This window comes from Eurytemora carolleeae, unplaced genomic scaffold (assembly GCF_000591075.1).
Source record: "Eurytemora carolleeae unplaced genomic scaffold, Eaff_2.0 scaffold498, whole genome shotgun sequence".
NCBI classification, from domain to species: domain Eukaryota; kingdom Metazoa; phylum Arthropoda; class Copepoda; order Calanoida; family Temoridae; genus Eurytemora; species Eurytemora carolleeae.
Genome location: NW_019396396.1, coordinates 47081 through 63144, shown reverse-complemented (window position 1 = coordinate 63144; position 16064 = coordinate 47081). Strand labels below are relative to the sequence as shown.

General features: G+C 33.4%; 2 protein-coding genes across 2 annotated transcripts in view; both read right to left on the bottom strand.

Annotated features, from left to right (window-relative positions):
• The window catches only part of LOC111702398 (mitoferrin), a 7393-nt gene extending 2674 nt beyond the window's left edge, over positions 1-4719 (bottom strand). Inside the window, exons 1-7 of the mRNA XM_023474068.1 lie at positions 4630-4719; positions 3979-4067; positions 3037-3138; positions 2481-2552; positions 2003-2114; positions 1200-1272; positions 865-931 (exon numbers count right to left, since the gene is read on the bottom strand). Of these exons, the coding sequence (XP_023329836.1) occupies positions 865-931; positions 1200-1272; positions 2003-2114; positions 2481-2552; positions 3037-3138; positions 3979-4067; positions 4630-4660 (546 nt within the window). The 5' untranslated portion in view covers positions 4661-4719. The remainder of the gene's footprint in view (positions 1-864; positions 932-1199; positions 1273-2002; positions 2115-2480; positions 2553-3036; positions 3139-3978; positions 4068-4629) is intronic.
• LOC111702383 (enoyl-CoA hydratase, mitochondrial) lies at positions 4677-14415 on the bottom strand. The gene is made up of 11 exons (XM_023474050.1): positions 14311-14415; positions 13443-13508; positions 13123-13224; positions 10723-10802; positions 10406-10471; positions 8421-8516; positions 7853-7898; positions 6234-6306; positions 5729-5818; positions 5310-5401; positions 4677-5138 (listed from the first exon to the last, which is right to left on the bottom strand). Exons 1-11 carry the CDS (start codon positions 14400-14402, stop codon positions 5081-5083), a joined length of 861 nt encoding a protein of 286 aa, XP_023329818.1. The 5' UTR covers positions 14403-14415; the 3' UTR covers positions 4677-5080.
• Positions 14416-16064: the final 1649 nt, after the last annotated feature.

Below are 16064 nucleotides of genomic sequence, written 5' to 3'. Positions count from 1 at the left end.
CCCCCCCCCCCCCCCAGAAGCACAATATTTTTAAAATCTTTATGAAACCTTTTTACCCAAAAATTCATTTAATTTCCCATTCTCTTAAAAATATTTAATTTTCCCTAATTTTATGAATAAAACCCCAAACAAATTTTACACACGAAATTTTTTTTTTTTTTGGAAAACATTCACCCGCAGGCCTGCATAGTTAAAGGTTTAAATTTTAACAAATACTACTTATGTAGAGTTTAATATACAGGGAAAGGTTTTAATTACTGGGCAGAAAATAAATGTACAGGGTGTCCCAAGAAACATGACAGTAGCAAAACTCTTTGAATTTTTTGGCGACATTAAGTCGTCAACCTATTTTAACATATATAATTCTTGAAAAAATTGCCACAAAATTCTCATAGTCCTGGCATTTCCAAAATATGGTCTGTCTTTTTTGTACTGTCAATTTTACCGGAGGTATTAAAAATTTCGTTCAGATTTCAATTTTATTTAGTTTAACCAAATTTTTTGAAATCTGAACAAGTTTCTTTATATCTCCGGTAATATTGACAGCACAAAAAAAGGCAGACCACATTTTGAAAATGCCAATGCTGCCAATAGTTTGTGATTATTCTAGAATTCTACGTCTATAAAAATAGGTACAGGAATGAATGTCTCCAAACTTTAAAGATAAAAACCCGTCTTACTACTGTCATGTTTGTTGGGACACACTGTATCTCATAGATGATGACGAAGACATCTCTCTTAATCCTAAAATTACGGGTTTGACTTCTAAAGAGTGCGCCTAGCTAAACAAGGGAAAAAATTGCCGATATGGTTCTTCTTCCAATTTGAAAGTCTACGATAGTTACGTTGCGAATGATTACTAACCTGGAATGGTATATTCATACTGAGCTGAGTAGTATATGCTCTAAAGAAAGCTCGCCCTCCCTCCTCTCTAATAAACCGATCAATCAATCAATCAATCAATCACAGAAAAATGTCATTTCTTCCGAGGACTTTTTTCTTTGTAACAAATGAAAAAAAAACAAGTTAGAAAATATTCGAGGTCAATAATTATGAATATATATATATTAGATCAACTGTGTACGCTTTGTTTAATCACTACTCTAATTGGTTTAAAATAATCCTACGGAATATAATTTTATTTTAAGATAAAAATAGTATTAATTTTTCTTCTTGATTGATGATTATGGATTGTCTTCCTGTATATAGATTTAGCACACAGTGTCCATCTTGTATATTTAGAACAGCACATCTGCATTCTCTGTTTTACAGCTAAAATAATTATATCAATACATATACAATATACAATACAATATACAATACATGGAACACCAAATATTAAAAAAAATACTAAATTAAATTTAATTCAATTACATTTGTTAAAATTTCATTACTCGTTTGTACAGGTGACTTAAAATTGTATAACAGGACATTATCCCTTGCCTACGGTCTTTAGCGTGCCAACTAGAGGGACCGAGCGCTGCGGCTTGCATAGACTGAAGGTATGGGTAAAACATAAGAAAAAGTTAAATCAAATTCTACAGTTTATGTAGAAAGGGTGAATGTCAATAGAGGATGCCATATTAGCATATGACTACAAAGCATGATACCAAACTATCGATCAATATCAATTTCAAATAAAAATTTATCAAGACAAAATTGAAATTAAGAAATAAGATAAACCCTATTTAAACCATCTGTGGTTTGTTAAACAATATGATGCAAGTTCTTTGTTTTCAGATTGAATAAGGAATCATAAGGAAATGAAATCTGCAAGAGACCCCATTGTGGGCCCCCCAGACCGCCCAGGCAGCAGGGTGCACTACCCCGCCCCTGTTCTAACTAGACCTTTAAATCACCCTCCAAACCATAGCATTTCACATTTGAAATCATTTATTTTCTCCCATTTAGTGAGAAAAAAATTATGGGGAAAATTATGATTTTCTGAAGGGCGGAATGATTTATCAAGAAAATATACACCCCAGATTGGATTCTTTCTTACCTTCAGCAGGGGTCATTATAGCGTCATGACAGATGGTTGCCACAGCTCCTGCTGCTCCGTGTCCAACAGAGTCTGGTAAAGATTTAAACCTCCGACTATTGAAATACCATTTCTAAAACAAGCGATAGAATTTAGGGAAACTACATTTTGTATAACACTGTAACATGCTTTCAGTTTATAGAAATATATAATCTGAAAATAGGCTTCGACTCAAGAGACATATGATTTTAAAAATAAAGGCACAAAATATATATTACTTAATATTTAAAATGGAGAAGACACCTTGATTGGTGAAAGGAGCAAAAAAGGGGGCAACCCAATTGAAATAAAATAAATAAATCAAGAATTTTTAGGCAAGAGACAAAGGTAAATAATTATTTTGTCTTAGAAATATTAAAACTTATAATCTCATTCTAAGAAAAATTCTGCCTCTGCCATTCCTGTTCTGTACAGTACCTACTTTGACTATCTATCTTACCTTAATCTGTTCGTATCCTGTGAAGTAAAGCGCATGCGCAGGTGCTGAACCAGCAACAACAACAGTAGCTCCCTAATACAGTGGAGCTAATCAAATGGAATAACAAATCAATTGATCAGTCATCCAGCCACTAAATCAATCAATTCATGTGCACCCAGATTGACCAATCAAATAACCAACCACTCCACGAATCCAATCGATTATTTACAATCAATCAAGCAAGCAATCAGTCAAGTAATCAATCAATCAATCAAACTATATATTAGCAAACAGGTAAAAATGTACTCAATGATGCATACAAGAGAACCCTTATAACCTTTAATGATGAACATATGTTTTTCATGCTGAAAATTGGCCATTTCTATTTCTGGTTCTGCAGATTTTTGTCTCAAAGAACGTAATTTACAAAAACCATTCAATAATATCTACGATGTCTTTCCTATTGTTGCTCAGGTGGAAATACCTTTTTAAATCAGGCATTCCACTTTTTTTAACTGGAGGGTGACTCTTAAAACAAAGTCTTCTAAAATTTCAAAAGTTTCAAAATAATATTTACCCGCATAGGCCGGAGTGCTCCTTCTTCTTTTATCATTGCCAGAACATTTGTGAAAATACCAGTTGCAAGTTTCTTCTCACATTTCAGGGCTTGCATACGCGTCTTCAATAATAATAATTATATCAGGGCTTGCATACGCGTCTTCAATAATACTAATGATTTCCGCGCTTGCATACGCGTCTTCAATAATAATAATTATATCAGGGCTTGCATACGCGTCTTCAATAATACTAATGATTTCCGCGCTTGCATACGCGTCTTCAATAATAATAATTATATCAGGGCTTGCATACGCGTCTTCAATAATACTAATGATTTCAGCGCTTGCATACGCTTCTTCAATAATACTAATGATTTCCGCGCTTGCATACGCGTCTTCGATAATAATAATGTTTTCAGGGCTTTGCATACGCGTCTTCAATAATACTAATGATTTCCGCGCTTGCATACGCGTCTTCAAAAATAATAATGATTTCAGGGCTTGCATTTGAAACTTCAACAAATTAATAATGATTTTATTTTCAAGGCTTGCATAATGCATACGCGTCTTTAAACAAATTAATAATTTCAAGGACATATATACCTCCCTTAATAATAATAATAATAATGTTTTCAGGGCTTACATTCGCGTTTTTAATAATAAATTGAGAATTTGCATTCGCGTCATATTTGCCTATGACCAAAGGACTGGTATAGCGAATTTTGCATAAATAAAAATTTTCTTCTTAATTGTTTTTAATGCTTATCCGAAACCAGTTATTGGACTTATTTTATTCAAAATTTATCAAATTGGGGAAGGTGAAATTTTCATAAATATTTTTTTTTTTCAAGTGTCAAAATCCAGCCAATAATTTTAGCTTTTGAGGTCAAATGCAATGATATTTAGGACTAATTCTCGCACAATATTAATTCAGATGCTGATAAAAATAAACATGAGCCAACCTTAACACTATCAACAGGATACATAACGATATGTTCTGCTGTTCCTGCGAAGGCTCCTGCCACCATGCTGCCAACCATTCCAACTCCAACTAATAAAATAAATAAATTCTCTTATTTTTCCATCAAAATAATTTTGCTCCGAATACTATGCGTGGCCAAAAACCTTCCTAATAATGAAAGGTAAAATTAAATATTTCGAAGAAAACATATATTCCTGCCGCCTACGGCATGCAGGTATTTTACCTACTTTATTTTATTTTGTACGTCAAGAATTTAAGAAAAGACTTGAAGACATCACCCCACCCTCCCTGCCTCAAAAAAAAAGTTTGCCACCTCAAAAACCCAATCCAAAGTAATTGCAATTTTGTGTTTGCTGAATTCCCCATAACTTTTTGAAGTAGCACATTTCAGGGGGGGGGGGGTGCAACTTCTGTTTACTGTTCAAGCAAGTTTTTCCATTCAACGCAGAAAAGAGATGCATCAGAGTAGAAATAAAATCTCAATAACAAATTATAACAGAATTGGTTGAAAGTGTAAATGCAATTTAAGGATGTGAAATATACTAAGCTATGTTCTATAACATTATAATCATTTATTTAGAATTTAAAATTGATTGTTTTTTTAAAACAAATTTTGTTAAAAGTATCTCACCCAACTTCTCATAATCATCCTCCTCCTCCATTCTTGAAACGACAGTATTCTGAAAATATAAATATTAAATATATAAATCTACGGTTTCCCGATTTATCCTTTTCACTTTTACCCATTAGACGTGAAACAAATTGGTTTACTATGTGCAGAACAAGTTTATTAACTCGAAGACCCAGGCACCCAAACGTAGTGCAAGGTTGAGGAGATATTTTGCATAAAATGCACTATTAGAGCTCTGTGACCTATTATCGACTGCAAGTCCTGTTTTAGAATCATGCTAATCACAATTGTGGCTAATGTTCATCAGTCATGCAATATAGTACAAGTAGAGAACTGACTAGAAACTAAACATGGCATAATTCTAGATTTAATAATCAATCCAGGCTAGATCAGTATTTTGTTATTCCATGTTAAAATAAATCAATCGCTTTTTTGATCAAAACAGATCTTCTTATTGATCAGTCCAGTTGGGTTTACGCTTCTCGACAAAGGCCGTCATTCCCTCTTTCCTACAGTTCAAATTTATTAAGGATTTCATTGAATTCGAAAAGAAGTGTCATGTTGTACAACAAACATTATCCCAAAATACATCATAGGTTGTAAAATGTAAATATTTTAAATTGTTAAAAAAAAGTGTGGGGGGGGGGTCAAATATGATGAAAATTTGAATAAATTTGTCCCTGTCTTCAGTTGCGAATGTAGAATGGAACATGCGCTTCTCAAATCTTAATCCTTCTGCTAAAGTGAGTTCATACGCGGCATTTGTCGCTTCCTAAACCGTTCAACCAATGAGAATACAGAGTTCTATATGTTTTAAAAATCGGACCAATCAGAGCCAAGGATTTTGTTGGTACCCCAATAGTATTAAAATAGACTTCCATTTCATAAAAGTTGTAAAACACTATATCTCAAGTTGCATAAAAATCAAACATTGCCATCAATGTTAGAGGCAACCTTACAAATCGTGTCTTTTAAAAGGGGGAAAATTTGGGTAATTCCACAAAATGGGTTTCTACTAACAATATAGTGCACAGGAACTGCTGGTGAACATAAAAATTCCTTGTTTTATCTTTCAAAATATTTTAAATGGTTGGGTTTCCTTGCACATCTGAACAGTGATTTTAGAGTGAGAGGAAATCTTGTCGGCAGTTTTAATTGCTTCCTCGACAAGGGTTTCAGGAGGGAAGACCTTAACAAAATAAAAATAATTAACTACTAATAATTTTTCACCACTTAAGATTTATAGTATAAAGAATTAAAAAACTAGCATGCTCAGTTATCGACTTTCGAGAGATTGATATTATATTTAAATCTCCCTTACCATATGAAGTATTCAACTTAAGTTACCCAAAATACGAAATATTTAAAGAGTTTTATGTCATGGTCAGAGTCTCATCTTTTTAGGTAAACCTGCATATTTTTAAACCGTGCGGTGAAAGAAAACTTTTAACGTAACAAATTGGATTTAATACAATAATTCATAATTTATCAATTAAGTCACTGACAAATACAACAGTTCAATCAATTGAAATTTGTTTTGAAATGAAAGCAGACAAATGGCAGAGAACATAAAAGAATAAACCCATAAATATTAAATATCCTACTTTTGAGACAAGGCCGTAGCTTGAAGCCTCCTTTGCGTTGATGGGAACCCCGGTCAAATTCATCTCCATTGCCCTGCAAGTTAATTTTTAAGGGACTGCCGTCTAAATCTAAAGTGAAGAACCATATCTACAACAATAGTGAAAAGCCACATCTACAACAATGGCAATTGAACCTTTGCCAACGAAACGGAGTTATTCTAATCAAAGTTTCTTTCCAAGCAAAATAACGACGAAGTTTTTTGTATACATATATTTTCATTTTCATTAAATATTTGGTCGTAATATCGTAAATTCCTTTAATAACACATTCTTATCTATTCAGTATATAATGTATTCTATTAGAAAACTAATTCTTTCCAATTTAATTCTTTTATGAATCAGATATTCACTATTCACCTTTTTTTTCACAAATAATCACTAAGTTTCAAGATTTTATATTTTAGAAAATAATCAGAATTGTGATTTTCAATCTTGAAATTAAAATTATTTAACATTGTTATGATGATGACAGTGACTGTAGGCGTAATTTCAAGTGACCATCCGTTTAAAGAAATGTTCGATTCACAACGATATCTTTGTTTTGCCTGAACAATTTATCACTTCCGCTTTAAAAATTGATTATTAATTACTGTTGATTCTCTATAACGTGACTTGCGGATTTATGCTTATCGAAGCAGTAGAGAACATTGTAATATAACACTCAACCTGGACAAAAGAGACGATAACTTCCAAGCTCTTTATGAAATCAAAGGATACCGTTGTGATTCAGGCTTACCGCTTGAAATCACAACCATACTCACAGTTTTCTTTAATATAATTAGAAAATATGATAAATATTGAAATCAATCTATCTTCTTGCTCTAACAAACTTAAGTGATATAATTCACAGATGTGTGATCACATTATGTAAAACAAATAAAAACTGCTTAGACAGGCAAAATACAAGTGTTTTCTAATCAAACGGAATTCAGTGTTCACATTCTCAAATAACACCCAATCAAAAAACTTAATAAATTTGATTTATTCCTAGTCGGTGCTTTTAAATTATCAGACAAACATTTGCAAAGAAGGACAAGCATAACTAATTAAATACACTTAACAATATTGCCTTCGCTTTTAGAAACAAATGATCGAATAATGTCGTATTTTGAAATTTTGAATCAAAACTCATCAAACCCTTGACCGGTTTGCCTTAAATTTTGATTAGGAACTCAGAGGAACTAGGGGAATGTTCTTAGTTCGGTTTTAAAATTAATTGAGTTAGTGTTGGTCGATTTTTAGTGAGAAAACCTCAATCAGAGTAGGGTTCCAAAGCTATTAATTAATGTAAAAACTGAAGAAGTCAGGTCTACACAAAAAAAATCAGGATCATTTGGTTAGATCATAAAAACGTTTTTAAAACTTAGATCTTACAGGTGAACAGAAAGGCTCTAATATCTTTCCAGTATGTATTTAGATACGTACTATAGTTTTACTTTTTTTCACTCTAAATAAGATAAGTTTTTTTTTATTTCCGAACAAGTAAAAATTGGCTTGCGGAAACCACTTTTGCAATCTTATTTAGATGGACAGCAATACCCTAAAACTGCGTTTGATAAAATTAAAAAATATAACGATACCGTGATTTTCCAATAGCTCTAGTAAGACGCTGAGTTCCGCCTCCACCTAGAATATACTTGAGCAATAAGTAAATGAAAATGATTTTGTCGAGTTCTAGTGGAAAAGTTTAGAATTCATTTACATCATAGTATAGCTGACATCAAAATCGTTTAGGTTTAACATTATTTTTTATGTTTTTATACATTATCAAGGAAAACTAATCTTTAAAGACTGCCATGAACAAATACATGGATGAATTCAAAATTTTAACATTTCCACATCCCCTTAACGACTCAGTTCTAGAATCTAGATATTTTTAAGGGTCTGTAAGCGTAATTTCAAATGACTTCCCGTCAAAAAAGGAACATTCCCTTTAAATGAAAGGCAACTTGAAATTACGCTTAGAAACCCTTTAAGTGAAAGACAATCTTCCATCGTTTAAATCATTAATTTCACCAAAATTCAATATAACTAACATTAAAAAATGATTTGGTAGCATACTAGAGAGTTTGATTATGAAGATGGGAGGAATGTAACTTTTGTTTTTCCCCTATTTTAAGCAGGTGTTTATTGTTAATTGTTGTATACCTGGGATAGTTCCAATTGTAATCTCAGGTTGACCGAATTTAGCTTTCTCTCCAGCATATATTATATCACACATCATGGCAACCTCACAACCTCCTCCTACACCAATTCATTAATCAAATTGTCCAAACTAAAACTTGTGAATGCAGGCCGTTATCATCCAACCAATTTTTACTCTTCTATTTATATTTTCCTTACCCGAAAAATAATATTTTATTTTTATTTTTTACATTTAGGTTTAACTTGTTGTTTCCTTTTGTCATTTAAGGAGACTGTAAGCGTAATGCACAATTTACCATGGTACCCTTAAAAATGTTGCCTGATCAAGAGTGAATCAGATATCCATATTTTTCATTTAACCTGCATATTTTCATTTGTGGTTTCTCAACAATAATGTCTTGCAAATGTCGTGCTTCTAAAAAAGAATTTGGAGACATTCTCGGAAATTCGAAGTTATCTACCACATGTTTAATCATATTAAGGTTTCAAGGGATCAAGGGTACAGGAGTAAATTGGACATTGCTATCTTGGCATGCAGGACGTGATTCCTACACGGTGAGTAAAACATAGGACCTGAAAATGCGGTGTTCAACATGTCGTTTAAAATTACTAATTACTCAAATCCGCCAAAAACCGGTTTTATTTGAGGGCAGGCTTAAATCTAGAACAAACTATATTTGAGCCGCGGCTCAAATTCTTTTAATTCGGCCTCAGTCCACTTAAAATCTCCGGGGTAATTCTGTAGTCTGCAATCTGCATATATATCAATACAGTGTTAACTAAGGAAACTGCACCGATCAATCTTTAATATTTAGTATTTCAGTACCGGATACTGCATTGAAATAATTGCCAGCCTTTGTATGTTATCTCAATTTCAGCGTTTTTATATTGATATATATGCTGACCAGTGATCACGGTATAATCTCTGGGTTTTAACTTGTTTGTAAACAAACAAAAAAAGTCAGAACGTGTCAACATTTTTTTGTGGGTCCTCAAAGGTTACCAATGCAGATAAGTCTGTCAGAATGTGTACTACAAAAAAAATTATTTTTTAAATCTTTAAATTCATAATTGAATTGTAAGTAATTCAAAATGTAGGTAAAAAAAGGGTTTGCATATATAGCACCAAGAGGACAAGATTATTAATATATACTATACAGAGGTGCGTGAAGCGCCCTAAAAGCCTATAATTCAATATGTTCAGTGATAAGTGACACTGTCTTATCGGGAACTCCTTGTAAATATTAATTCAAATAACAAGACACTTATCGATTAAAGTTAAAATTTTAAACAAACAAAAATAGTAAAGATTGTATATATCTAATCTCGGGATGAGATATCTTAAAGGAACTCTTGTTGTAAATTAAAGAGACCGATCCGCTATAGATCATCATGTTTGATCCGCTATAGATCTTCATGTTTGATCCGCTATAGATCATCATGTTTGATCCGCTATAGATCATCATGTTTGATCCGCTATAGATCATCATCTTTGATCCCAACAGTTGAATAATAACCTGGAAGACATCGTCTTTAAAGCTAAAAAGTGCTTAATCCTGAGAATTTCCTACTATTGAAAAGAAATAAGTTTTAATTAAATAAACATGAATATCTTATTCATCCTTGATCATACAAAACTTTCAAGGGTACCGTTGTGAATCGGGTAAGTTACTTTATTAATGAAATCACTCGAAATTACGACTACAGTCTCTTTAATTCACACAGCTGACCTGATGTAGGTTTTACAAGGATAAAAAAATCTAAAAACATATTTGGATCCGCGTGAAGGTCTCCTGATTTCAGATCAATTTTCCCTCAATTCACCATTCTATAGTTACAATCAGAACTTTGCCTTATTTCTAAAGGAATTGAGTGCTTGACACAAACAAAAAATTTCTTATTCCTACATCTTTGCAACCTGATGGTTTATTGAGGTGAGGTCAGCTGTGTTTAATAATGAATGTGAGTAGTAAAATCATCCAACCTACCAAGAGCAAATCCGTTTACAGCAGCAATCAGAGGTTTCCTCATCTTAGCAATATTCTCCCAACTGGCTGGAGTATAATTATTTTTCATTGAAATTCAGATTTAGAATCAGATTCATTTCATATTTAGCTCATCCAGTTACGTAGAGTCGCAAATTTCACGGATTTTATGCAATAGAGTCACCCTTGTCGGTTCTATCTGAATATCTAAAAAATTAAATGAAAAAAATTTGCTGAATTGGAGAAAATAATTATTTTTAGAGGAAAATAAATAAAACCTTTGTTTTGAATTAAAGAAACAATAAACAATGAATATATCCCTAGAAAAGCTTCTGTATAGTTTGCTGCCATTGTTCTGTTCTGCATTTCTTTAATATCTGCTCCAGCAGCAAACGCCTGAATTCAAAAATAATGTCGAAGTGTTTTCTAACAAATCTCCCCCCCCCCCCCCCCTTTGCTTTATTTGTTAACCAAATTATATCAGAAGGGTTAGCCCGAAGCGCACAAGTTTTAGAAAAATATCAGAAGTTGTTCAGTAAATTGGTCTCATAATTGTATTACATTTCGAACAAAATCACGCCATTCAAAACTTTTATTATGTTTTTATTTTTATTCTTTATAATTCCCACAAATATGAATATTTATCATATACGTACGGAGGATACGGAGGCGTAACTGGAATGCTATGAGAGGGGGCGGAAATATAACTTTGATGTGCAATTATGTGTCTTTAATGTGCAAAAATGTGACGTATTATTTAATTATTTTTAAATAAAATTCCATCATATTCTAATTTCATGTAATTTCCACCATTCGCCTGTAATATATAAATACAAATTTCCATTTCACTGTTCAGGGTAAATCACCCTTGGGTTAGTCCTAACTGCAACTCTGTATACTTGTGTAATGGTATATTCCTAGAGAACGATTTTTGGACCCCACTAACTCCTGGGGTTAAACGAAAAAAAATAAAAATAAAGACGAATCAAATATTTCCAATTATAACGAACATTTTTTTTTGTGAAGATCTAGAAATAGATACTTAAACAAAAATCATCTCAAGTATGGTTTGATTGTTACCATTATATATTCTAGACGGTTCAAGTTATGCAACGTGCAATTGTTACCATTATATATTATAGACGGTTCAAGTTATGCAATGTGCATTCTTGAACAATTAAAATTGCGCAATATCGTTCCATCTGCAAATTAGATTTTTTTAGCTGATATATTTTTGTAAATATTTCCCACCATTTTCCTCCTAGAAAGAAGGTTTGATATTTATCTACAAATCGACAGATTTAAAGGGAATGTTCCCAATTCACATATTTTAAGCAGCTTTGAAGGGAATGTTCCCAATTCACATATATTGAACAGATTTATAGGGAGTGTTCCCAATTTTCACTTTTTAACAGATTTGAAGTGAATGTTCCCAATTCACATATTTTGAGCAGATTTAAAGGGATTGTTCCAAATTCACATATTTTGAGCAGCTTTGGAGGGAATAATCCCAATTCACATATATTGAACAAATTTATAGGGAGTGTACCCAATTCACAATTTTGAACAGATTTGAAGGGAATGTTCCCAATTCACATATTTTGAACAGAGTTCATAAGGATTGTTCCCATTTCACTTATTTTGTACAGATTTGAAGGGATTGTTCCCAATTCACATATTTTGAACAGAGTTAAAGGGATTGTTCCCAATTCACATATTTTGAGCAGATTTTAAGGGAATGTTCCCAATTCACATATTTTGAACAGATTTGAAGGGATTGTTCCCAATCCACATATTTTAAACAGAGTCAAAGGGATTGTTCCCAATTCACAAATTTTGAACAGATTTAAATGGAATATTCCAAATTCACATATTTTGAACAGATTTGAAGGGAAAGTTCCCAATTCACATATATTGAACAGATTTGAAGTGGATGTTCCTAATTCACATGTTTTGTACAGATTTGAAGGGGGTTTTCCCAATTCACATATTTTGAAAAGATTTAAAGGGAATAATCACAATTCACAAATTTTAAACAGAGTTAAAGAGATTGTTTACAATTAACATTAACAGATTTAAAGGGAATGATTACAATTCACATATTTTGAAGATTTCATGGATATTTTTGGTAAATATTTATATGAGTTAGGGTGACTAGGGTACCGCTGAATTAGGGTGACTACAGGGTACCGCTGAATTAGTGTGACTAGGGTACCGCTGAATTAGGGTGACTAGGGTACCGCTGAATTAGGGTGACTAGGATACCGCTGAATAAGGGTGACTAGGGTACCGCTGAATTAGGGTGACTAGGGTACCGCTGAATTAGGGTGACTAGGGTACCGCTGAATTGGGGTGACTAAGGTATCGCTGAATTAGGGTGACTAGGGTACCGCTGAATTAGGGCGACTAGGGTACCGCTGAATTAGGGTGACTAGGATACCGCTGAATTAGGGTGACTAGGGTACCACTGAATTAGGGTGACTAGGGTACCACTGAATTAGGGTGACTAGGGTACCGCTGAATTGGGGTGATTAGGGTACCGCTGAATTAGGGTGACTAGGGTACCGCAGAAAATCGGGTATTGATGTCTTTGCATGAAGGGTCACTAAAAATTACGCTTCATTAATAATATAATAATATAATAATATAATAATATAATGAACAATGAACATAGGTAGAAAACTATCAATGTTACCAATTACACAGAAAATAAAAATAACTATATCTTGTTTAAAGATGAATTACCTACAACCAGTTCGTCCATAAGACCAGCACAGAGGGCGTTCAATGCTTTAGGTCTGTTTAATTGAATCAACCCAACTCTGTAAAGAAACTCCATTTGTCGAAGAAACAAATGTGAAAAATTTCAAAAATAATTGCAAATATAACTTATATGTTGGTTTATAATGTATTATGTAAAATAACGTAATTAAGTTCTAAAACAATAATGACACTATGGTAACTGTTCATTGTTTTTTGGTAACTGTTTATTTTTTTTTAAATTTATATTTCTTTTAGAACTTTTAGAAAAAAATTGAACCTGTTATCTGTTCCCGCAGTGTCAACCTTGAGATATTGGTATGTGGTAGGAACACTGGCATATGTTCTAAACAGATAATTTTTCACAAATATTGGGATCTTTTCTTATTGGATTTATTTAACGGGGTTGTTAGAGTCATCACAAGTGACTCTCCATCCTCCATGCAAAGATGGCTATGCCAGATTTACGAAAGTACCCTTGAAAGCTAAGTCTCATCAAGTATGAATTATTCATGTTTATGTTCCTAAAGAATGTTTACTTTATAAAAAGCAAGAGAAATATCTGAATTCGAGTCAGAAAACTGACGTTTTCTTCCACATTTGAGATCAAATAAGGGTTGCAAGGGTACCGTTGTGAATCGGACATCTTTGAATGGAGGTCCGCTTGAAATCCCTTTCGGAAAAAAAGAAATCAACATTGAAACTTACAAAATTAATAAAATGAATTAACCAAACATATTATGATAAAACATAAAATTTCTATCTCGCAATTCTTCACAAGTCATATTTTAAACTTTAAAAAAGAAGGAGAAACAGCCAAAGAAACAAATGAAACACACAGAATGAAATCTCGAAGGAATAGTTTAAACAAGAAACAGACAATGTACTTGACCACTCCTAAACCAACCCTAGACCAAGTACCTGGTAGTAGACAAGGCTAGAAATTGAGTACTAGAAGATGATAATCATCTTTTACCTGCCCTAGACCAAGTACCTGGTAGTAGACAAGGCTAGAACTTATATACTAGAGGATTATGATAACATCTTCTACCTACCCTAGACCAAGTACCTGGCTGTAGTAGACAAGGCTAGAATTTAACTGCTAGAGGATGATTATAAACATCTTCTACCAACCCTGGACCAAGTACCTGGTAGTAGACAAGGCTAGAACTTGAATACTAGAGGATGATGATAAACATCTTCTACCAACCCTAGACCACGTCTGCATAACTACAGACATTGTTAATCTGAAAGTTGAACAAATTTAATTTGTTTTAAAATATTTTTACTTTAATATTTTTTCAGTTATATGTTACATATTTGACATTTGTTGGGTCTGTCCTAGTGAACGATTTTTGGACCCCCCCCCCCTTCCTATCAATTTTGTACATGACGAAATTAGTAAGTTAGTATTTAATTGTTATTAAGGGTTAGGTTAGGTTAAGACACTTTCTGGGCCGAGCGCTGCAGCTAGGATGGGCTAGGGGGCCGAGCATTGCCGCCATGGGTTAGGTTAGTTAAGACACTTTTTGGGCCGAGCGCTGCGGCTAGGATTTCGTATATTAGGATGAACCCAATAATATGGTTTATCCGATTTATTTTATTTTATTTAATATGTAAAGCCTTGCTAGAGGTTTTTGTATAATTGGCAAAAATTTTAAATGAAGAACGAACTCCCCTCCCCCCTTTTTTCAGGGTGGGGGCCTTGGGGGGGGGTCCAAAAATCGTATACTAGGAAATTACCGGAATATACCACATTTGTTCTGGCAACAATTTATAACACGAAATCTTTTATAACTTTTCGTAACACTTGCTGTCTACATAAATGCAAGTCGGCAATCCTTTTTATTCTAAAACAAGGAAAAAATACCCCCCCCCCCCGGCCCTCGCAAGAATGGTACCCCCTAGAAACAAAACTTGCACAACAGAAAAATATTGCCACAACAAATTTTACGGTCGATTCCGACATTTTGCCAATTGCATTACATAAAACGTCGTCACAATCGCCATATATATTGATAAAAATATTATTTTTCTAAAATATCTATCTATTGCCACCTGTAAATAACTGAAATATTTACTGTTTTCTAAATTATTGCTAAATTCCACGTGACGTAATATTGGTGCTACTGCTGTCTGTAAATAGATAGATGGATAGGTAGATAGTGCACGAACTCTATGAATCCATTTTAAATAGGAACTGCCCCAATTCTTAAACAGCAATTTAATCCACTTTTGGAAAATTAAAATTTTTTCGTCGCAAATAGATTTTCGTTTGTGATCAATATGAGCTTGAAATTAAATTGTGTTCAAGAATTGTGTTGTATTTAAAAAAGTGTGCACTACCTAAAAAACTGTTTGTGTGAACCCATCCGCGGCATTCGGATTATCTCACTTGCGCAAATTTTGAACGAATTTTACCGGATTTATCTCTGTTCAAATATTAATTTTTGGTGGGTAGGTAGTTCTCGATGTCTTTATTGGGTCCGTCCTAGAGAAAGATTTTTGGACCGCCCCCCCCCTCCTATCAATTTTGAACATGACCACTTTTTCAACAATTTTCAATTAAATTAGTATATTTATGAGAGTGGCACGTCGCGTCGTGATTTTGTATATACAAGTTTCTGTTGACGATGTTTAATTGCTTTGTCGGTTAACTCCATCAGGTAATTTCCTAGTATACGATTTTTGGACCCCCCCCCCACCCCCCCTCCTATCAATTTTGTANCCATCCTAGCCGCAGCGCTCGGCCCAGAAAGTGTCTTAACTAACCTAACCCGTGGCCGCAGCGCTCGGCCCCCTAGCCCATCCTAGCCGCAGCGCTCGGCCCAGAAAGTATCTTAACCTAACCTAACCCTAAATAACTAACAAATAGATAATAACAAATTTGCTGGAAAATAAA